General features: G+C 42.8%; 2 protein-coding genes and 1 pseudogene across 6 annotated transcripts; 2 read left to right on the top strand and 1 right to left on the bottom strand.

The window, feature by feature from the left end:
• The first annotated feature begins 167 nt into the window (after positions 1–167).
• LOC311150304 (ceramide-1-phosphate transfer protein-like) lies at positions 168–5848 on the top strand. 4 transcript variants are annotated; one of them, XM_084187707.1, is made up of 4 exons: positions 250–484; positions 637–772; positions 2227–3188; positions 4797–5848. In XM_084187707.1, exons 2-3 carry the CDS (start codon positions 639–641, stop codon positions 2747–2749), a joined length of 657 nt encoding a protein of 218 aa, XP_084043833.1. In that variant the 5' UTR covers positions 250–484; positions 637–638; the 3' UTR covers positions 2750–3188; positions 4797–5848. The 4 variants fall into 4 exon arrangements, with proteins under 4 accessions (XP_084043831.1, XP_084043830.1, XP_084043833.1 ...); XM_084187706.1 differs by having other exon boundaries at positions 2227–3268; positions 4847–5848; XM_084187705.1 differs by having other exon boundaries at positions 168–772; positions 2227–3165; positions 4766–5848.
• A 1025-nt stretch (positions 5849–6873) lies between these two features.
• On the top strand, positions 6874–7712 carry LOC311150039 (UBX domain-containing protein 10-like; annotated as a pseudogene). The gene has a single exon. The product of its transcript is annotated as a UBX domain-containing protein 10-like (transcript).
• Positions 7713–10787: 3075 nt separating this feature from the next.
• LOC311149679 (ATP-dependent RNA helicase DDX19A-like) lies at positions 10788–14434 on the bottom strand (the record flags this gene model as incomplete). The annotated part of the gene is made up of 12 exons (XM_084186882.1): positions 10788–10849; positions 10946–11137; positions 11270–11432; positions 11547–11784; positions 12031–12208; positions 12464–12578; positions 12877–13003; positions 13237–13329; positions 13556–13691; positions 13788–13838; positions 13932–14001; positions 14378–14434. The coding sequence occupies 12 exons, from the start codon at positions 14432–14434 to the stop codon at positions 10788–10790; spliced, it is 1482 nt and encodes a 493-aa protein (XP_084043008.1).
• Positions 14435–23950: the final 9516 nt, after the last annotated feature.

Below are 23950 nucleotides of genomic sequence, written 5' to 3'. Positions count from 1 at the left end.
ATTTGCCAGTTAGTAGTTAACCCTAGCGGCTAAATTATGATGGACAAAGCCTTCCCTGCAAACAAATTATTTAGCTCGCTAGATGGCTGCAAGAAGCAGTTTTGTTTTAGAAAGATGGGTTAGCAGCGTGTGTTGCTGCTGGCTAGCAGTGGCCCTTCTATTGTTTGTTCCAACGCGCTCTTCACCCACCATTATCGCCACCAATCGACGAGGATGTGCAACTGCAGTGCTCACGAACTTCGGACCTGCGCAGGGCGGTTCGCAGACTGCGACGCAGTGTTTTGGTCTTCAATAGCCTGATAAACCGCGCACATTTTCTCTTCTTAAAATTTGATTTTAAACCTAACCACACTACTAACCGTATGAATAACCCTAACCATTTTTGTTGTTGTTGCCAATTCTGACTTTGTGGCTGTGGAATCTGACTTTGTTGATAAGAAACTAGTGGAAACTCAGTACTTCGGTGGGACGACAGAGTTTGCAAGTACGGTTAGCAATTCTAATAATAACTGGTTATTAAGGATGCACACAGGTTGAATATAAAACATTCATATGAAGATCTGTATTAGCAAGTAAACAAGATTGTAAAATTGCTGCACCCATTCATTTATTATTTTTCGACGTACTTCCGGGTAGCCATGGCCGATTCTGTAGCGGTAGAGGATCCGAAATTCACTTTACAAGAGGTTCTTGACACTTTTAAGTCATGCCTATCTGAAAACAAAGAAGTATTCCTCGAACATTATGTAGCAGGGTGGCTTGGTCTTGTAAGGTAAGTCGTTTAAATCTATGCTAGCCTAGATTCTTAGCTAACTAGGGAACTAGCCCTGGACTGGGCTAACATTAAACAAACAGCTGACACGTCATTGAGTTCACATAATCTAGTTAGATGTACTTAAACAAAAAAATCTGATATGTACATTACAGGGATTGACATTAAAGTTAGAATCCTTGGTTAAAACAATAACAACGCGTTTACAAGACTTTGTTTTGGTAAGAAGCTGAGGGATTGGCCTGGAGAAATGTTACCACAATCAAATTCGTAGACCGAGCTATTGATGCAAGGATTGACCATCTCTGATATCAACATTATAGTTTTAACTATGTTTTGGGCCTATAACTACAGTGTTTGTTTGCAAACATTGGAGTAAAACAAGCTTATGTTTAGGTTCTGATGCTACAACAGTTGAACTAAGCTCATGACGCATCAATGGGTATATGTCTTTAATTAATTATTCAAAAAATGGATGTAGCAACTAAGGACTTGTAGCTTTAAGGGTTGCCCTATTGCCTGGGGCAAGTGAACTGAGTACTTGCACAAGTTGAGCCTGCTCAGAGGTTGCCCCATTGTGCATGTTAATTTTTTAAAAGACAAAACAACCAAACTGCAAACAATTCCAGCAACCTAAGACTGATATTTCTGGTTCCTCACCATTTTTTAATTGAAAGACAGACAATATATGGTATTTATAGACTGGTTGGTTGTTTAGCAACAAAACTGATGCATGCACAACTCTGGGGCAAAACAGACGGGGTTGGCGTTGACTGTTGATAACATGTCAACTGTATTTGTAGTCTCCAAATGTTTATTGAAAACATAAATACATTTGCACAATGAGCACTTTCTTCTCAAATACATCTTTACAGTTGTTGGTTAGCTAGCTAGCAAATTTGAGCCATATTAGCATAGACATGACATCAGTCAAAACACCTCAAAACAAGACATGGTATCAATAACAAGCCACGAGTTGAAACGAGCCACCTACGATTTCCTACATGGCAGCTTCTTGTCATTGTTGCTAGCTATCTGACCATTCAGAATCGTAAGAACACACGCCTTCCGGCCACATCAATGCGCATGCATCCTTTTCGTGATGTTTCAGCCAACCCGGGCAAGTTGAGTCTGCTCAGAGATTTTTTGTTTTTACTGATAGCAACTAAAATACACAATTCCAGTACTGATCTTTCTGATTCCTCCCTTATGTGTAGATGAAAGGCAGGCATTATGACACTTCTGCGTGTAACTAGCTATTTTTACATTTTCGGGTAAGTGATCATAATCTTCGAGGCAACCAAAAAATACTCCTAATTTGCCCTATGGTCATGTGCCTTTCAGACTTTAATGTCAACCCCTGAAATTATTCTGGTTGTCTCAATTTAGCATAATGAAATATTTGAAAGCTTTTATATGTTGTGTTAAATGTGTTTATTGTCCTTTGTATCCAGATTCATGAACAGCTTGGGGAGTGTGTTCTCCTTCATCGCCAAGGATGCTGTCAACAAGATCCAAATCCTGATCAACCATCTGAACGGTGAGAATGGGGCCCACTATGTCACCGTCCAGTCTATGGTCAAATACGAACTGGACAACCAACTGGTGGACCTGACTAAGAGAGGCAGCTTCCCCGAGTCCGGCTGCCGCACCCTCCTGAGGCTGCATCGTGCCCTGCGCTGGCTGGAGCTCTTTCTGGAGCGGCTGCGCACCAGCACTGAGGAAAGCAAGACCTCGGTCATGTGCTCTGAGGCCTATAATGAGTCCCTCTCCCAACACCATGCATGGATCATCCGCAAGGCTGCCGGTACAGCTTTCTGGGCTCTCCCAGGGCGTGCTACGTTCTTTGATGTGATGAATGTAGGCACCCCAGAGCAGGTAGTGGCCATGCTAGGGGATGCCCTGCCTCTCATCTCTGAGGTGTACCAAGTGACAGAGGACCTCTATGTCCAGAACAATATACTGGACTTGCCCTAGTAGGCAGGAAGTACTATAGTAGTAGTAGCCTGGTGGGCCCAGATCTGTGTGGGCCGTCTTGCCAACTCCAATGGAATTGTTTATAAGAGTTGGCAAGACAGCATAAACAGATCTGGGACCACCAGGCTACTGTAGGCCTAGTAGTCCAACCAGCACATCAATGCTGGAAAGCCATGCTGCTCCTTATCGTTTCTTGGTGACCATTTCTGGTATATAGAGATGGGTGTATTACTGTATTATGTACATTACATTATGTAATAAGGCAGCATTACCCATATATTTCTTTCTAATTAGAATTGTGAAATGGGATTTCTATGGCATCCAGTGCTGTTTTTGTGCAACACATATTTCTGCATTAAATTCTCTCCTTAATTTGCATGTTGTTTAAGTATGCACCATAGTTCTTATCTCTCAAAGTAGGTTTTGTATTACGGGAACAGTATGATATAATTGCAAATTCAATAGCAGATTTATAGGTTGTATGTCTGTCTTGTTTACATTTTAGTCATTTAGCAGACGGTCTTATCCAGAGCGACTTACAATTAGTGAGTGCATACATTTTCATACTGGCCCCTGATGGGAAACGAACCCACAACCCTGGCGTTGCAAGCGCCATGCTCTACCAACTGAGCTACAGGGGTCTTTAATCTAAGAAGCATCATAAGACACTACATATTTAACCCCGTATTGAGTCAATACTGCCATGTGCTGGTAAACACAATACTTAACATAAATATACCAGGTCACTACAGGTGGCTGTCAGTCATCCAGTGTCTATAGAAATCATTGGACAGAACTAGTAACATCATGTAAAATCACGCAGGTCTAAAAAGGTAAAGAATATAACAAATGCATCACATGAAACAAACACCACATGAATATATCTGAAGTGCTCCATGGAAGAGAAACAGGATTTGAATCTACACATTAGTTTACAGAGAAGGTTGAGTGTATATGGGCAGGGTGGGAACAACACCTCTGTAGTTTGTTAGCTAGATCGTTAGTTTACAGAGAAGGTTGGGTGTATATGGGCAGGGTGGGAACAACACCTCTGTAGTTTGTTAGCTAGATTGTTAGTTTACAGAGAAGGTTGGGTGTATATGGGCAGGGTGGGAACAACACCTCTAGTTTGTTAGCTGGATCGTTAGTTTACAGAGAAGGTTGAGTGTATATGGGCAGGGTGGGAACAACACCTCTGTAGTTTGTTAGCTGGATCGTTAGTTTACAGAAAAGGTTGGGTGTATATGGGCAGGGTGGGAACAACACCTCTGTAGTTTGTTAGCTAGATCATTAGTTTACAGAGTAGGTTGAGTATATGGGCAGGGTGGGAACAACACCTCTGTAGTTTGTTAGCTAGATTGTTAGTTTACAGAGTAGGTTGAGTATATGGGCAGGGTGGGAACAACACCTCTGTAGTTTGTTAGCTAGCTACTAGTGTTACAGGTTTTGGTTTTTCAATTTGATATTTTGAGGTTGGATGTATAGCTCGTTAGCACGTATAGCTCGTTAGCACGTAGGGCGCACCGATTGGTGTCACCTCGTTAGTATGGGTTACACTTGCGCTTAAGTTTGGTGTGGGTTTTTCTATTGTTTGCCTCTTCTTGGGCAGATTTAGTGGGTCTCCTGGTGAGTGTCTTTTAGGTCCCAGTTGTTGTTGCTAGTCAACTTTCAGTGGATACCCCCATAGTGTCTTTCAGAACCCTCCTAATACCCCACCTGTTTAGTTTTTTAACAACGTGATGATGTTGCGCTCCAAAGGGATAACTTGATAATCGAAAGAAAAACATGTTTATATATTAGCCTAGTGGTTATAAGCACTTAGGCATATCATATGAAATAGGCCTCGTGAAATCATTGTCAACGTTTTACCATTGGAACACTTGATGTAATTTCGAATCCAGGCTCTGTCGTAGCCGGCCGCGACCGGGCGGCACACAATTGGTCCAGGGTAGGGGAGGGAATGGCCGGCAGGGATGTGGCAGCTCAGTTAATAGAGCATGGCGTTTGCAACGCCAGGGTTGTGGGTTTGTTTCCCACGGGGGGCCAGTATGAAAAAAGAAAATAATAATAATAATGTATGCACTCACTAACTGTAAGTCGCTCTGGATAAGAGCGTCTGCTAAATGACTAAAATGTAATGTAATTTCCTCTAATGTTTTACCATTGGAACACTTGATGTAATTAAATCAAACATTTTACCATTGGAACACTTGGTGTAATTAAATCAAACGTTTTATAATTGGAACACTTGATGTAATTAAATCAAACCTTTTGCCATTGGAACACTTGATGTAGCCTGCAGTCACATTCACCATGGTTGTCTCGAGCATGCTAAATCGTTCACAGCTGATTGGTTATTCCCCACCATTTACAACAACGTCACTGAGCGTCATCACTATCTTTCCTTCCTGGATCTCCTGCATGTATATAGGTCTGGTGTTGGAGATCATTCCACACTCTGTGTTCTACTACCCAGGTCTGGTGTTGGAGATCATTCCACACTCTGTGTTCTACTACCCATGTCTGGTGTTGGAGGTCATTCCACACTCTGTGTTCTACTACCCAGGTCTTGTGTTGGAGATCATTCCACACTCTGTGTGCTACTACAGTAGGCCTATCTAAATATAGACAAGTTAACTAACAAATAGCCTACCAACATTTCGGAAATTATAAGCAAACATATCTAAATTAGGCACACACAAGAATCCTGCACCCCCTGTCAAAAAATAATTCTGCGGTCTCTGACTGTAACCTACAGGGCATTTTTATATATTTGCTGGTTAGGGTCGGGTGTGGGCCTCAGATTTTCACTGTATCACATATAGTCAGCGGTTGCGGATGGGTTAATAGCAATTGCTGGTAGGTGCAGGACATGTGAACAAACAGCTGATCCCTGCACCACTATCAGACACCACTGGCCCGATTTTGAGGAAACTTGGGTGAATGATGAGTCTTGCCATAGAGATCTGTCATTTACAAAATTACACTAAATGTTTACTGTTGCCTTGTTTGTTGTTTAAAATATGAACCACTTATTTGACAGTTTTGCATTTTTTCTGTTGACTATGAATGAAGTAATAAATTAAACACTGAGACCTGATAAGCCTAGGCTTTATTGTCTATTTCTGCAATGATTTATGTTTCTTTATAATTTTGTCACGGTGTTTTAAAACCTAAGAATGAAGATGGATATTACTGTTAAATCTGGTGCAATGTTCCAATTACAGTTCTTGCATAATGCCAAACAATTCTATCTGGGGTACAGTTGCAAAATTACAGGAACTTTCAATAAATTCCCTGGTATTCCTAAAGTCTCGGTTGGAGGAATCCCGAAATCAGGAGGGAATAATCAGAAATCCTCCAACCAGGATTTCCGGAAAAGCAGGTAATTTATTGAACGTTTCTGAAATGTTGCAACCCTAGTCTGGAGCAGTGTGATTAGAAATGGAATAGATACTACTGATGCTTCACGATCCTTGACTTGCACCAGAAGGCACCTGTTGATGTGCGAGGCAAGCAGCGTTGTCAAGGTAACGATAGCTGTGTCCGTAACTTTAGTGACGATGCCTACTGAAAATGCTTGAAAACTTCCCTCGAGTGTTGACAAGCAAAAACGAGACTGATCTATCAGCTAAAATGCAAGGTATGCTGCAGAGTTAGTTTTTTAGTATTCTTATCGTGCACTATATGTAATTCTAGTGGCAAGTATGTCTCTTTGTCTTTGTCACCTACTTGGATCGGACAGCTTAGCTAGCTAACGTTAATTTGCTAATGTTAACTGGTCAACAAGGAAATGAAATGCAATACATTTTCTCTCATTGGCATGTCAAGATTAGTAACGTTAAGCTTTCAAGCTGGCCAGTTTCCTCCTGAACAGCTACTGGGCATGAAGACTTTTGCTCCAACCCTGATGAGCAGACAGTAATGTTAGAACTTTCAGCAGGGATGTAACAAAAGCCTGCACGCCCAGTGGCTCTATGCAAGAATGCCATTCACAGTGTGACTATGAGGAGACAGAGAATGTCTCAGAATAGCTATTACATGTATATTTCAGTTCTTAATTGCCCATCTCCCATCTTTTAGAGTTGAGTCACATCTAAAACATTATACTGCTGTGGAGAAGAATGCATTTGACCAGGCCAAAGTCCTCGAAAGGGCGTAGTCGACCCAACCTGAGCTACACCCCAAACATGGATGTGGCTGACAGCTACCAAGACACACCACTGATCCCAAAGCCTCCTTCAATGGGCTACGACCGGTCAGATCGCTGCCTCCGCTCCCGCTGTCAATCCCTCTTCAGGCAGAGCAGCCAGCTGAGCGTGGAAGAAGTCCCAGACTACCTAGATACTGTTTCTGAGGTACCCTATCTTCCCTTCCCTTGGAACAAATACAAGCCCCTCCCCTCCATTGAGAAGAAGCTGTCAGAGGAGGGTGTCTCTTTTAGGGGCATGGAGGAGAAGACATCCAAGCTCAGTCTGTCCGACAGCCTCATCGTCCATACTCGGCGAGGGCACGGGGAGCATCAGCTGTCCTCAGTGAGGACCCGAGCCGTATCCCAGAGCAACCTGGAGATAGGCAACGTGTCAGAGGTGCTTTGCAAGGTCTGCCCCACTCCCTACCCTCCGGACCTCAGCGTGATGGCCACGCCCCAGAGACAGAAAGCCCTCCAGTATTCTCCCCTGGCACTCCTGATCCTATGAGCTTACTCCTTGCCATCCGGGCCCCATGTGGGAGGAGGTTTGAGCACCACTTCCTACCCACAGACACCCTACTGAAGGTGCTAGCCAGTGCAGAGGCCAGATATGAGCATGGTTACATTGTGATCGTGGATGGCTACGTCAAGAGTGGTGTGGATAGACCCCTCCGAAGGACATTCACAGACCTGAACATGACTTTGGCCCAATGTGGCATCTTAAATAGATCAGTACTGTGGGTCTTTCAGGAGGATATGGACTCTGCCTGAACTCAAGATGGATGACACAGTATAACAACCAACATTAAAGTTATCTGACAAATAGGCCTATATATTATACACTGCTCAAAAAAATAAAGGGAACACTAAAATAACACATCCTAGATCTGAATGAATGAAATAATCTTATTAAATACTTTTTTCTTTACATAGTTGAATGTGCTGACAACAAAATCACACAAAAATTATCAATGGAAATCAAATGTATCAACCCATGGAGGTCTGGATTTGGAGTCACCCTCAAAATTAAAGTGGAAAACCACACTACAGGCTGATCCAACTTTGATGTAATGTCCTTAAAACAAGTCAAATTGAGGCTCAATAGTGTGTGTGGCCTCCACGTGCATGTATGACCTCCCTACAACACCTGGGCATGCTCCTGATGAGGTGGCGGATGGTTTCCTGAGGGATCTCCTCCCAGACCTGGACTAAAGCATCCGCCAACTCCTGGACAGTCTGTGGTGCAACGTGGCGTTGGTGGATGGAGCGAGACATGATGTCCCAGATGTGCTCAATTGGATTCAGGTCTGGGGAACGGGCGGGCCAGTCCATAGCATTAATGCCTTCCTCTTGCAGGAACTGCTGACACACTCCAGCCACATGAGGTCTAGCATTGTCTTGCATTAGGAGGAACCCAGGGCCAACCGCACCAGCATATGGTCTCACAAGGGGTCTGAGGATCTCATCTCGGTACCTAATGGCAGTCAGGCTACCTCTGGCGAGCACATGGAGGGCTGTGCTGCCCCACAAAGAAATGCCACCCCACACCATGACTGACCCACCGCCAAACTGGTCATGCTGGAGGATGTTGCAGGCAGCAGAACGTTCTCCACGGCGTCTCCAGACTCTGTCAAGTCTGTCACATGTGCTCAGTGTGAACCTGCTTTCATCTGTGAAGAGCACAGGGCGCCAGTGGCGAATTTGCCAATCTTGGTGTTCTCTGGCAAATGCCAAACGTCCTGCACGGTGTTGGGCTGTAAGCACAACCCCCACCTGTGGATGTCGGGCCCTCATACCACCCTCATGGAGTCTGTTTCTGACCGTTTGAGCAGACACATGCACATTTGTGGCCTGCTGGAGGTCATTTTGCAGGGCTCTGGCAGTGCTCCCCCTGCTCCTCCTTGCACAAAGGCGGAGGTAGCAGTCCTGCTGCTGGGTTGTTGCCCTCCTACGGCCTCCTCCACGTCTCCTGATGTACTGGCCTGTCTCCTGGAGGCGCCTCCATGCTCTGGACACTACGCTGACAGACACAGCAAACCTTCTTGCCACAGCTCGCATTGATGTGCCATCCTGGATGAGCTGCACTACCTGAGCCACTTGTGTGGGTTGTAGACTCCGTCTCATGCTACCACTAGAGTGAAAGCACCGCCAGCATTCAAAAGTGACCAAAACATCAGCCAGGAAGCATAGGAACTGAGATGTGGTCTGTGGTCACCACCTGCAGAACCACTTCTTTATTGGGGGTGTCTTGCTAATTGCCTATAATTTCCACCTGTTGTCTATTCTATTTGCACAACAGCATGTGAAATTTGTCAATCAGTGTTGCTTCCTAAGTGGATAGTTTGATTTCACAGAAGTGTGATTGACTTGGAGTTACATTGTGTTGTTTAAGTGTTCCCTTTATTTTTTTGAGCAGTGTATTAACACGAAAGCCATATGTTTTTACTAGAGTGCTTGTTTCCATTGGAAAGAGGAGCTTAGGAAGGTGTTTTGCATTTAAGGTAAAACAAAACTAGCCTTTTCTCACAGCCACTGTGCCACAGAATAAGCCCAGACAGACATACTTTAAGTAGTCTTTATTACAACCACCATTTAGAAATGACAAAACCAAAAAAGTGCAGAAAGTATAAGAGAATAGATTCAGCAGAGGCTATTTTAGCTTTCATAGCCAAGGTAAACACTCTAAACTCTTGTTTAGTTCAAGCACAGTCCAAATATAAATAATATAAATAATATTCACTGAGGTACAAAAGCTTTTCCTCTTGAAATAAATATATTATTTATTCCTAACAATTTATTTTACTTGGTAAAAGTGACCAACTTCTGTCAGTTGACAGAATAAGCTTGCCAATAGTTTAAGAAAAATATTAACCAATTGATACAAACCTTCATGTCAATTTCAAGCTAATTGAATGTGACTGAACAAAACTTGTTTCCACGAAACAACCTCCCGCCATAGATTTGCAGAACCCTATCGGGGAAAAAATTAAATATGGAGCAACCCCTCCAATACTCGCAGTATTAATACAATGGAATATTTGGATTATCGTGAAACACACATCTAAACTATCAAGAGGACATTTAGTGTTATGATCCTGAAATGCTGTATATCACTTGAGGATTGTTAGTCTAGATTGATCATGAGTTGCCCTCTCATTAATAAGGAATGGACATTTCTCCAGTTTGGTTACTACTTCCCATTTGCTCAACTTTAAATCACATTACCTTCCACTCGTATTATTCTATAAGAAAAGGGGTTTTAAGACCAATCAGCACAGCAAACTTCCCCATTATTCGAACTATTGCAAAGTTTTGTTTGATTCAATATACCGTATATTGCTACCAACAACCAATGGCTACCTATACATGCCTCTGAGGAGAGAGACCTCAAGATCTAGAGTAAAATATTAGTTTAGTGCAACCACTCAATAAAAAATATAGCAACTGAACACCAACCGTAATGCTAAGAGTATCAAAGAGAAGGGATCCAGCTTTTGTCAGATTTGACTTTTCGTAGCAGGTTAGGAGAACATAGGCAGCAGGTTAGGATAATTAGGTTAAGGTCAGGAAAAGGGCTAGGGTTAGCTAAAATTCAAAAAATGTCAACTTTTGACGTTAATTTGAAAAAAGCTGCATCCCTTCTAGTCATGACCTCTATTTGGCATGAACTATTGTCCTGAAAATGCTAAAATGCTTTGTATTTGAGCCATGGCTAACATCTGTCATTTCATGTAAACATTCAAATAAATCTTTAAGTGACAAGTCCAAAAGCACAAATGTGAGTTAACAGTCCAAACTGCATAAATAGATGTATTAAATGATTAGTGATCAAGGTTAGCAGCATCTTTAGTTGCTGATTTTCTCGATTTCATCGAGATCATCAGTGTCAAGTTTGTTGATCTTCTTATCTATGGAAAAAAATAGATGAAAAGTTAATTATTAGAACGTTGTCTTATAGATCAAAATGTACAATCTTGTGAAGACTTCTAGAAACAGTGACATACTGAAATGTTCCTCGATTTGGTTGAGAATGTTCATGCTGTGTTTGCTGTCAATCATATTGACTGCAAGCCCCCTCTTGCCGAAACGTCCTGTGCGACCAATCCGGTGAAGGTATGTCTCGTTGTCAGCGTTTCCGTCTTTGTCCATGGGCAGGTCAAAATTTATCACCACAGAAACTTGCTCAACATCAATGCCTATCAATAGAAAGAGAATAACATGTCCTTAGGCCTATTCAATGTAAAAAAATAAAATAAAAAAACACTCTTCCCCACTCTCCTACTTAGGATAAATGGTAACAATTTAGCTTTCATTGACAGTCTTTATACCTCTGGAGCATACGTTTGTTGTCACCAGGACTTTCTCCTTGCCCTCCCTGAAGCGTTCGATGACTGCCGCTCTCTGTTCCACAGTCATCTCCCCACTCAGCAGTGCCACCACATGGCCCTCCTTGGTCAGCTCTGCAGCCAGCCAGCCAGCTGTCCTTCGGGTCTACAGAGCCAAAAAAGCCTATTTTTATTTCTTTACTTTATTCGTTTATTTATCATATCAACCCAACTCCCTCAGAGAATTCCTTCGTTCCTAGGATAAGTTGAGGACACTCACGTGACAGAAGATCATAGCTTGGGCGATGGTGATGGCGCCGTAGATATTACAGAGTGCTGTGAACTTTTCCTCCTTGTCGCTGCAAAGCACATAATACTGCTTGATGGTGTCCAGAGTCTCCTCTTCACGTTTCAGCTTGATGATGTTGGGGTCTGGCACAACCCTCTCAGCAAACTTCCACACAGAGTCCTCAAACGTGGCCGAGAACAGCAGCATCTGACATTCCTTGGGCAACATTCTGAATGGGGGAGGGAAATGTCCTTAGATAACTAATAGACTGTTACGCTGTTATTGAGTCTAATAGCATCTGAAAACCATCAACGGTCATTAGGAGCCCTTTTACAGGTGTCTGTAAACAAAGTTAATGGCAGCACTCGTGATTACTGGCCTGCAAGACGAGCTTGTCTCGTATCACATTCATATCACTTCAGTTCTGCTAGATGAGAGTACTGTACATTTACAACTTTCTATATGGAAAACTCACCTTTGGATCCGGATGCTCTGGTCCTGGTGACCCTGTGTGGCGATCATGACATCAGCCTCATCCAGGACAAAGACGCTGATCTTCTTGGGGTCGATGATCTTCAGTTTAGAGCACCAGTCCAAGACCGTGCCAGGTGTCCCGATGACGATCTGCTCCTGAAGCTTCGCCCCTCGGTCCACTGCTCAGCACCCGGAGACAAACAGGACAGTTCATGATATTGTTACAATGATGCTTCTCATCAGCATCTTTTATTTACAGAACATCAACTCTATAATACACGTGTGGCATTCGCTCCATTGACAGTTATGCTTTCGACATGAAATTTGGGTGAGAGCAGTGACAGCATAGGCCTACCATTTCCCCAGTGAAATGAGGCACCCAAACATTACAGGTTGTATTCAGAATAAAAAAACATGAATGTTTTGAGACTTACATTTATTGCCACGAATGGCATATGCCAATTTGACCTCAGGATAGAATTTTCCCATCTGCTCAATGACTTTACCAGTCTGCAAAGCTAACTCGTACGTTGGGGCAATGCAAAGACACTGAGGATGCAAAATAAGGTGTTTCAGTAATAAGAGGCTTCTATCTACAAAATCAACAAACAAAAAAAGCAACACACTGTGATAGATGTTCTCTAAACTAAGACACTTTCCTGCAACCCTGATCTGCAGATGCTCTTAATAAAACAAACCAATATAAATCCACCTAAAGAGCAAACTCTTTCCGAACTTGCTGATTACCTGACCTCTGAGGTCTAACCTCTTAAAGCTAAGCTCAAGATCATAGCCTGAGTAATGCTAATGGATCCATAGCATTGCTGAAGATGGAGATGCCACTCACCTGTGTCCATTTGTTAGCTGGGTCAACATGGCTGAGCATAGCCAGCGTGAAGGCAGCCGTTTTACCTGTGCCGGACTGTGATTGAGCAATCAGGTTCTGAGGTCTGGAACCAGAGGGATAATACACGCTAAAGAGAGATTAATGGGGGACTAAAAAGGTAGATTCCATTCATTTCACATCAAAAATTCAATCAAACAACTATATTGCTGCGTACATAAACAATGGTTAATAACTAGTTTGACTAGATCTGACTGAAAGTTTAAATTAAATGTGTAATCTCAGAACACACATCACAACAACACCTTCAAATGTCCATAATATCTAGGCTATTTCCTCTGTTATTGATAAATGGGTACTCACGGCTCTGCCAGCATCATGGGCAGGGCATTCTCTTGGATTTTAGAGGGTCTGTTGAAGCCCATGTCATACACTCCCTTTAGCAGCTTGTCTTTCCTGAGACGGAAGTACAATAAAAAAGCATTGAGGCCATGAAAAAGACAACATATAATAAAAGGCTGACCTAACAGGTTGAACATACAACGCCACACATGATACCACAAAAAAAGTGATGTTGTGGATCCTAACTCAGGTTGAAATACACCGTATAATCTAGGTTTCAAGTGAGGTATACACATTAAACTAGTAAGCAATGGTGAATTTGAAATCTGATATCACTTACAGTCTCAGCTCTTCAAATGTCTTGACCGAGTAAAGAGGAGAGTTGGGATCCCTCTGAAGAACCTCTACTTGATTGGTAGTGTTCACAAGGCTGGTATGGATCATCTTATTCAACAACGACTGGGCCGCTTTGTCCTCTACAAGACAAGAGTGATAGGTGAATGACCTGTCCGAGTACACTAATTGAATGGAGACATGATAGGGAGATCAGAATAAACCCTGAAAATTCACACCCTTTTCTTCCCCTTCCACATTGGTGCCATTCTCCACTTGCTTTGTGGTACCTGGCAGAAAAACAAAAACTCATCACACCATTTATCACAAAAATGTAATGGACAATACATGGAAGAATATAAAGTGCAAATAAGTGATTTTACCCTTTTTTGCCTTACTAGGTGCAGCATCACCTCCACCTCGAGGTGGAGATCTTATCACCAAGGAGCCGAACTGTAAGAGAAACAAAAATATTTTATTAGTACGCAAATATCTAGTCTCAGAATGAAAGTTTTCCCTCATAAAATATTGGCAAACAAGTGTCCAATTCTACCAACAACAAAGCCATGACAAATACAGCTAGTCAATGGCAGTGCTTTCAAAAGGTGTGTCAGTAAGTGCACCACCAGCACATGGTATGCTAAAGTAATAACTTCAGTGGTTTGTCTGCTCAGCCACAAATTGCCTCAGTTGCAGTTGGCTGCTCTAGCAAGCTTGCTAGCTAGCAGCATAAAGTTTGATGCTTTTCGTAATGCATAGCTGAAAATATAGCTATCTAGCTAATGGTACCAAGCTAGCTAAACTTGCTAGCCTATACATTTAAACTTACTGAGTCAGTCGTAGCTTCCTGTTTATCGACAGCAAGGGCCCAGGAGTCAGTAGCCATTATTAACCTTTAATGTATATTATTTTAGAGCAAGTTTCAGAAGTTTTAGCTACACAAACGATGAAATCAAGCTGAGCGTCGAAAGGGATGCTGCCTGCCAAGCCAAATAAACTACCGTTGAAGAGCACCAGCTGTAGCTAGATCAGCTGCACTCTTTCCGATGGAAACTCGGAAGTGGAATTGAGTTCCAATCAACTTTGTTTTACTCCCAAATGTGTTTGTGTGGGTGTTTTAAAATGTGCAATACCACAGGCTATATTGGAATAATACAATCTTTATCAGATAAGCAGGTTTGGCTATTTTTTACTTGTTAGTTTAAACTATTGTTTATTAATCGTCAATTTATTACAGCTATAAAGGATATGTCATTTTTAGCTAATTTGATATGGTTTATTCTTTTTGATTCGTCATCCGGACAGACAAATTGAGGAGGAGGAGAAGAGATTATGGCTGTCCTGATCGGTACTAATGAAAGTGACCCAGCCAGGTAGAGACCTGACATTCCACATTACTCTTGGATTCATTCTCTCTCTTTCTCACACACACAAACAGAGATTAAGAGAGAAAGAGGGATATGGGGTTTATGGCCAGCATTATGCTAATTTAATTGAGGAGCGGATGCAGCTTCAGCCAATACCCTCCAACCACACCACCCTCCCTCACATCGACCAAAATGAATTTTAAGATGCCAGTAGAACTCTATATCGATTGTCATGGTTACCTCCTCAGTGGAAAAATATAACAGGTAGATCAGACTAACAGTGGCCACAATGCAGACAGCCAAACTCCCACTACCCATATTAGAATCAAAACATTATAGGCTTTGCATTAAACCAGAGACAGGGCACTTGTAAGTGATGGTGAGGGGGAAGGTTGATGCCTGCCCTGGGTGGAGGCAAGAGAGACATGCTTTATGTCAATCTGTCCACCTCCACCACCACCACCACGCCCAACCCCGGTGCTGCATTTCATCTATTTAGTCTGATCCCCCAGCTATCAAAAAGGATACATAAATGGGGTCTCTCATCATCGATTGCAGGGAAGGAGAGTGGGTGGTGCAGATGCTATAAATGCAGAGAGGATAGGTAGTAGGGGAAGGGGATGCTAAGCTGTTGCAAAGGACTGTCTCTGTCTGTCTCTCTCTTTCTCTCTCTCTCTCTGAGTCTCTCTCACTCTCCATTAGCGAAAGCCTCTAACTCCTGCCACAAGGAGGGAGGACAGCGACTGAGCTGAGAGATACTTTTTATAACCACATGTTGCTGTGCTGACTGAATTGCTGCCACGGTTGCTGCCTGTCAACTGTCCTTCTCTGATTTGTTTAGTCCCTCTGTGAAAAGCCAGAGCCATTTAATTAATAGTTTCTCTGCCCACCTGTGACAGCTGGCATTTCCTCTACGCCACATTCTGCAGAGGCAAGACAAAAGGGAGGGAAGAGGAATAGAAGGGAAAAGGACATCTTTCATGAAAAGTGGGCATCCAAAAGACAGACATCATCTCACTCCCAGTTGACACAAAAGGTAAGAAGACATGTTGATATCAGATGATGTCAGTGATTTTAAAGGTTGTTGCTGAATATTGTGCATGTATATTGCATATTGGCATTGATCTTTTTGCAATTATATGAGTCTGCAATGAAATCCAGCAATAGCAATCAACAGGTGTTTTTTTCAGACCTGTTTCCTTGGAAAGCTGTTGTTATTGTGATGTTATTATGACTGTACTGTATGAATGGTCGCTGCTGGTATATTTATAGTGGATGAAATTAGGTTGTGTTTGGATTAACCTTTCTGAAGAGCTCAGGATGATTCATACGACAAGGAGAGGGGTCTCATGGGGTCTATCACTTCGACACACTCTATATCATGACCTGTCAGACTGAAAAAATAAACTCCCATTAAAAGAGAAATACTAATGGATTGCCTTATGACCACTGGCTGTAAATAATCGGAGCATGTTTCTGGCATTATTGAAAGGGGATAGTTTAGTGCATAAGATAAATCAACTTAGTTGTGAACATCTTATGTGAACATTCCCCCTCAATTTGAGTTCCTGTTCTCATATATATGAGCCATGCTAAGCAATCAAGGCAGAATATATATATATATATTATATATATATATATATATTCCCAGCTTGTGCCCCTTAGGATGACACATGGTGGCACTGTTGACACTGATTGCAGAACAGAGCAGAACAGGCGTGAGCAATGTGGATGCATCTGTCTGACCTTTTCCTTTTCAATAAATGACAATGCTGTGCCGGCCAGCCAAAACCTCCTTTTGATTAAGTAGTACGAGGAGGGGGCACGCATTTTGTCAATGAATTATGGATCCTGTAAGGTATGGCTGCATTGGTCTGATGGTGATGTGGATATACTCGGAATACATATCCCAAAGGAAATAAATGATCTCACTTCAATACATTTTAATAGAAAGTTAGCAAAAATAGATAAGATCTTACTACCATGGAAAGGAAAATACCTGTCAATTTGTGGAAAAATCACCCTGATTAACTCTTTAGTATTATCCCAGTTTACCTATTTGCTTATGGTCTTGCCTACGCCTAGCGAACAGTTTTTTAAATTATATGAGAAAAAAATATTCAATTTTATTTGGAACGGCAAGCCAGACAAAATTAAAAGGGCATATTTATATAATGAATATGAATTCGGAGGACAGAAATTATTAAATATTAAAGCATTAGACCTATCACTAAAAGCTTCAGTCATACAAAAGTTATACTTAAATCCGAACTGGTTCTCAAGCAAATTAGTAAGATTGTCTCACCCAATGTTCAAGAAAGGCCTTTTTCCCTTTATTCAGATTACAACCTCTCACTTTCAGTTATTTGAAAAGGAAATAATCTCCCAAATATCACTATTTCTAAAACAAGCCATAGAAAGTTGGTTGCAATTTCAATTTAATCCTCCAGAAACGACAGAACAAATAATGCAACAAATATTGTGGTTAAATTCAAATATACTAATTGACAAAAAACCTTTATTTTTTGACAGAATGTTTAAAAAAGGTATAATCTTCGTAAATGATATCATCGGTAGGACTGGTGGAGTTATGTCGCACATGCAGCTAACAAAAACATATGGAAATGTCTGCTCTACCCAAAATTACAACCAAATAATTGCAGCCTTACCGCAAAAGTGGAAGAGGAAAGTGGAAGGGGGAGAAAGTAAGGAACTTGTCTGTCGGCCTTGCATTAAAGAACATAATTGGTTAAGGAAAACTGTGATAAATAAAAAAGTATATCAGTTTCACTTAAGGACCAAAGGATTGACAGCCGTCCCATATAGATTGCAAAATAGTTGGGAAGAGATCTTTGACGTACCGATCCCATGACATAGTGTTTATGAACTGACACGCAAAACGACACCGGATTCAAAAATTAGAATCTTTCAATTTAAATTATTATATAAAATTCTTGCTACCAATAGAATGTTATTTATATGGGGGATACAATCTTCCCAGCTCTGCAGATTTTGCTGTGAAGAGACAGAATCATTAGATCATTTGTTTTGGTTCTGTCCATTTGTAGCTTGTTTTTGGACACAGGTCCAGGAATGGCTAAAGGATTGCAATATTTACCTGGAGCTAACCTTGCAGATAGCATTACTGGGTGATCTGAAAAGTCATAGTCAATCAATCAATAATATAATAATACTTTTAGCAAAAATGTTTATTTTTAATTCACAATCTGTAGAAGCAATGAGAATAGAAAGGTTCAGAACTTTTGTAAAACATCACAGTACGGTTGAAATATATATGGCAAATAGAAATCCTATATGGATGGTGTTAAGAGATAGATGGGAGGTATTGAATAGAGTTGATGTCACGATCGTCGGGAACAGAGGACCAATGCGCAGCGTTGAATGCAAACATATTTATTAAATCTGAAAGATAACACGAACAAAACAACAAAACGATAACGTGACGTCCTTAGCTCAAACACAACCTACTAGGAACACGGAACAAGATCCCACAAACACTGAGGGAAAACAGACTGTTTAAATATGGTTCCCAATCAGAGACAACCAGCAACAGCTGACACTCGTTGCCTCTGATTGGGAACCACTCTGGCCAACATAGAAATACAAGACCTAGAATAGAAAACAAAGAGCACAAAACATAGACTCTACACACCCTGGCTCAACATAAAAGAGTCCCTAGAGCCAGGGCGTGACAGTACCCCCCCCCCAAAGGCGCGGACTCCGACCGCGCCAACAGAACACCACAGGGGAGGGACCGGGTGGGCACTCCGCCTTGGCGGCGGATCTGGCTCTGGGCATGATCCCCACTCCCTCTCTAACCCCCCACAGTACCCCTGGTCCGGTCTGGCCCTGCTGGCCGGAGCTGGACTGAACACTGGTGGAGCGGATTTCTCTAGCTCCGACGTGGAGCAGCTGACCGGTACCGGACCAGGCACCGGTGCAACAGGCACGGGCCGTGTCGGACTGACGACGCACACCACTGGCTTGGTGTGGGGAGCAGGAACAGGCCGGACCGGGCTGGCGACGCGCACCATAGGCTTGGTGCGGGGAGCAGGAACAGGCCGGACCGGGCTGGCGACGCGCACCATAGGCTCGGTGCGGGGAGCAGGAACAGGCCGGGCCGGGCTGGCGACGCGCACCATAGGCTCGGTGCGGGGAGCAGGAACAGGCCTGACCGGGCTGGCGACGCACACCATAGGCTTGGTGCGGGGAGCAGGAACAGGCCGGGCCGGGCTGGCGACGTGCACCATAGGCTTGGTGCGGGGAGCAGGAACAGGCCGGGCCGGGCTGACGACACGCACCACAGGCTCGATGCGAGGAACAGGAACAGGCCGGACCGTACTGGGGACACACACCACTGGCCCTATGCAGGGATCAGGAACGGGCCGGACCGGACTGGTAACACACCCCAGTACCTCTCGCCGTGCCTCTACACTCTCCCTCTCCTCTGTGACCAGTGGCCCCCTTAACCTGGCGGCCTCCTCTACAAACCCGCTGGACCGCTCCATCGCGGCCTCCTGCTGCCCCGTCGTCCACGGCGTGAGCCCCCCCCTAAAAAATTTCTGGGTGTCTCTCCTCCCCGTGGACCAAGCCTCCCTATCTCTCGCCAGACTCTTCCTCCACTGCTCCAAAGTCCAACCACTCTGCTCTTCATTTGGCTTGACCCAGTCGAGACTCTTCCTCCACTGCTCCCAAGTCCACCCTCTCTGCTCTTCACTAGGCTTGACCCAGTCGAAGTTGCCACGGAGATCCGCTAGCGATTCCCCTGGCGATGGCTCCTGGACACGCTGCTTGGTCCAGTTTTGGTGGGATCTTCTGTCACGATCGTCGGGAACAGAGGACCAATGCGCAGCGTTGAATGCAAACATATTTATTAAATCTGAAAGATAACACGAACAAAACGATAACGTGACGTCCTTAGCTCAAACACAACCTACTAGGAACACGGAACAAGATCCCACAAACACTGAGGGAAAACAGACTGTTTAAATATGGTTCCCAATCAGAGACAACCAGCAACAGCTGACACTCGTTGCCTCTGATTGGGAACCACTCTGGCCAACATAGAAATACAAGACCTAGAATGGAAAACAAAGAGCACAAAACATAGACTCTACACATCCTGGCTCAACATAAAAGAGTCCCTAGAGCCAGGGCGTGACAGTTGAAGGATGGGACTAATAACAAATAACAACAAATAATAACAAAGATAGCTAATAATGTAAGCATTCTGTGTCCATAATAAGTATATAGGTTGTATGTTGGGAGCTTTTGGGAAAGAGCACAGTTAGAAAGATATGGCATATAGAAGCAAACCGGATGGACATCATGAAAATGATCGGAGAGGTTGAGAGTAGAAGAAGTTCAGGAGCAAAAAATAAATAAATAATAATAATAATATATATATATAATAGAATTATTGTAAAATTAACTCTGTCCATAAGGTGTAGATAGTAAGTATAGACCGGAAGTAGAGGCCTGGGCATTGTTGTTCACTAATTTACTCCAAGTAGGGAAAGGATGGAGGGGTTGAAAAGTAATAAAGGGGAGTATATATATTTTTAAAAAAACATGGGGGATTGGAAGTGATGCAGACAATTACATTGATAGAAGATACAATCTATCTGCAATATTAAGCTGATCCATTCCCCCGCCCCCCCCCAAAAAAAATGGTATGGCTGCATTATAACAACAGACAGTGGTCTGGTCTGTTAAATGTTGTCATCTTATCGAGTCAGGGAGAGCAACAATCTTGAGATCCATCATGTAGATAATTCAGATCTTGAGGTTTCACAGAAAATACTCTTTGTGTGAAGGAGCAGTTAGAGTTGTTCACTATGTGGAAGTATTGTAGTCTGTATAGTCTAACAGCCACTAATACTGGCATATTACTTAAATTTGGAGAGACACTGGCCAGTCTGATCAGTAGGCAGGCAGCATCTCAGTTTCAATGGAAATTGCTTTCATCACAGCACCTCTCATAAAGCCAGAGGCTCAGGTTATGGCTCTCCGGACACGACAGACCCAGGACACCATATAATAAAGTCTGAACTGCCATGTCACATGACATTTGCATGAAAATATAGGCCATAAGCATCGTCCACTTCTCATAGCCCCATCTCATCTCACACACTCATTCATGCAATATTCTACCAGACCAGTGCACCTTTGATGTTGATCCTCTGTTTGTTGGATGAGTCATGCTTTTCTATAGTGGGAACTTGAAATGTTGTGTCCTGAATATAACCTTGGACAAATGTGTTATATTGTCTGTTGCTGCCTTTGCCTAACATGTAGATCAGAGTATCACTCATGTCATACTACAGTAAAAAACATGATCTCTCTCTCTTTCTAATATTTTTGCTTTCATTTTCAATCACTTTTGTGGTCTAAGCATGCATGGACTGAACTGATTGTTTGAATTTCCCTGTGGTTTTACTGTCTGTGCCTGCCTGCAGGGATGTAATGTTTTGATGCACTGAACAGACAGTTGGACAGCAAGAGACATGATTCTACTTCAAAGGCATTAATAAGGCCCTCTCTGTTGTCTTTGATGTTATTGCTGGATAACAAAGCAAAGGGAGAGGATATCAGGGCTTATAATGAAAGCTGTTTGTTTTTTTAATTGTTTGTTTTCTGAGTTATTAAAAATGTGTCTCAACAATTTGTTATTTACCCCCAGTCTATGATTGGTAATGAAAAGAAACTCAAACATAAAATAAGCATCACCATGCCAGGCCTGATCAACAAGGGGCGGCAGAATGCTCTGCCTCTCAGTGTCTCCGAGATCACTTCCTGTGTCAGAGGTTACACTCTGGCCCTGACAGCATCCATGACCTACAACAACTTCGAGGACCATCCTATTGAGGGTGAGAACCTCATTTGTTATTATATACAACAAAGTAAGATCATTACTACAAATGATCCTGAACATTCTCTGGGGGCCTTATACAAGTGTGTTTAGAATTATGATTCAGAATTTACTTCCCTTGTCTCCTAGGTAGCCTCCAGAGCTTCCACTGTGCTTCTCAATGTAAACATTTACAGTGGGGGAAAAAAGTATTTAGTCAGCCACCAAAGTTCTCCCACTTAAAAAGATGAGAGAGGCCTGTAATTTTCATCATAGGTACACGTCAACTATGACAGACAAAATGAGAAAAAGAAATCCAGAAAATCACATTGTAGGATTTTTAATGAATTTATTTGCAAATTATGGTGGAAAATAAGTATTTGGTCAATAACAAAAGTTTCTCAATACTTTGTTATATACCCTTTGTTGGCAATGACACAGGTCAAACGTTTTCTGTAAGTCTTCACAAGGTTTTCACACACTGTTGCTGGTATTTTGGCCCATTCCTCCATGCAGATCTCCTCTAGAGCAGTGATGTTTTTGGGCTGTCGCTGGGCAACACGGACTTTCAACTCCCTCCAAAGATGTTCTATGGGGTTGAGATCTGGAGACTGGCTAGGCCACTCCAGGACCTTGAAATGCTTCTTACGAAGCCACTCCTTCGTTGCCCGGGCGGTGTGTTTGGGATCAATGTCATGCTGAAAGACCCAGCCACGTTTCATCTTCAATGCCCTTGCTGATGGAAGGAGGTTTTCACTCAAAATCTCACGATACATGGCCCCATTCATTCTTTCCTTTACACGGATCAGTCGTCCTGGTCCCTTTGCAGAAAAACAGCCCCAAAGCATGATGTTTCCACCCCCATGCTTCACAGTAGGTATGGTGTTCTTTGGATGCAACTCAGCATTCTTTGTCCTCCAAACACGACGAGTTGAGTTTTTACCAAAAAGTTATATTTTGGTTTCATCTGACCATATGACATTCTCCCAATCCTCTTCTGGATCATCCAAATGCACTCTAGCAAACTTCAGACTGGCCTGGACATGTACTGGCTTAAGCAGGGGGACACGTCTGGCACTGCAGGATTGTGTAGTGTGTTACGGATGGTAGGCTTTGTTACTTTGGTCCCAGCTCTCTGCAGGTCATTCACTAGGTCCCCCCGTGTGGTTCTGGGATTTTTGCTCACCGTTCTTGTGATCATTTTGACCCCATGGGGTGAGATGTTGCGTGGAACCCCAGATCGAGGGAGATTATCAATGGTCTTGTATGTCTTCCATTTCCTAATAATTGCTCCCACAGTTGATTTCTTCAAACCAAGCTGCTTACCTATTGCAGATTCAGTCTTCCCAGCCTGGTGCAGGTCTACAATTTTGTTTCTGGTGTCCTTTGACAGCTCTTTGGTCTTGGCCATAGTGGAGTTTGGAGTGTGACTGTTTGAGGTTATGGACAGGTGTCTTTTATACTGATAACAAGTTCAAACAGGTGCCATTAATACAGGTAACGAGTGGAGGACAGAGGAGCCTCTTAAATAAGAAGTTACAAGTCTGTGAGAGCCAGAAATCTTGCTTGTTTGTAGGTGACCAAATACTTATTTTCCACCATAATTTGCAAATAAATTCATAAAAAATCCTACAATGTGATTTTCTGGATTTTATTTTCTCAATTTGTCTGTCATAGTTGACGTGTACCTATGATGAAAATTACAGGCCTCTCTCATATTTTTAAGTGGGAGAACTTGCACAATTGGTGGCTGACTAAATACTTTTTAAACCCCACTGTACATAAGCACTGTCCAGGGGCTGTATTGACATAATTGAGTTAGTTTGACTTAATTGCCTGTTTACCTCTGGTTAATGTTACCTGTCTTCATTTGATGCAGGTATCTTCATTTACCCACTGGAAGAATGCTCTACCGTTGTGGGATTCGAGGCTATGATCTCCAGCCAAATAATAACAGTGCAAATCAAAGACAAGTCCAAGATGGATGACTGTTACTTTGATTGCTGCACTACAGCTAATGGAGCCCTTCAGAGTGGCAGTGGTAAGAATGTGTCTCACGTCATGTCACCTCTGAAGGTTAGAGGAATCATCACACATTGTCATGAAGTGGTCAGTGGTTCTGTAGCCTGGCCACAGATCTCTTTGTGCCGTCTTGCCAACTCCT

The sequence above is a fragment of the Coregonus lavaretus genome (genome assembly GCF_964263955.1).
Source record: "Coregonus lavaretus genome assembly, chromosome: 22".
NCBI classification, from domain to species: domain Eukaryota; kingdom Metazoa; phylum Chordata; class Actinopteri; order Salmoniformes; family Salmonidae; genus Coregonus; species Coregonus lavaretus.
The sequence above is the reverse complement of the archived record's forward strand: the minus strand, read 5'-3'. Positions and strand labels throughout refer to the sequence as shown.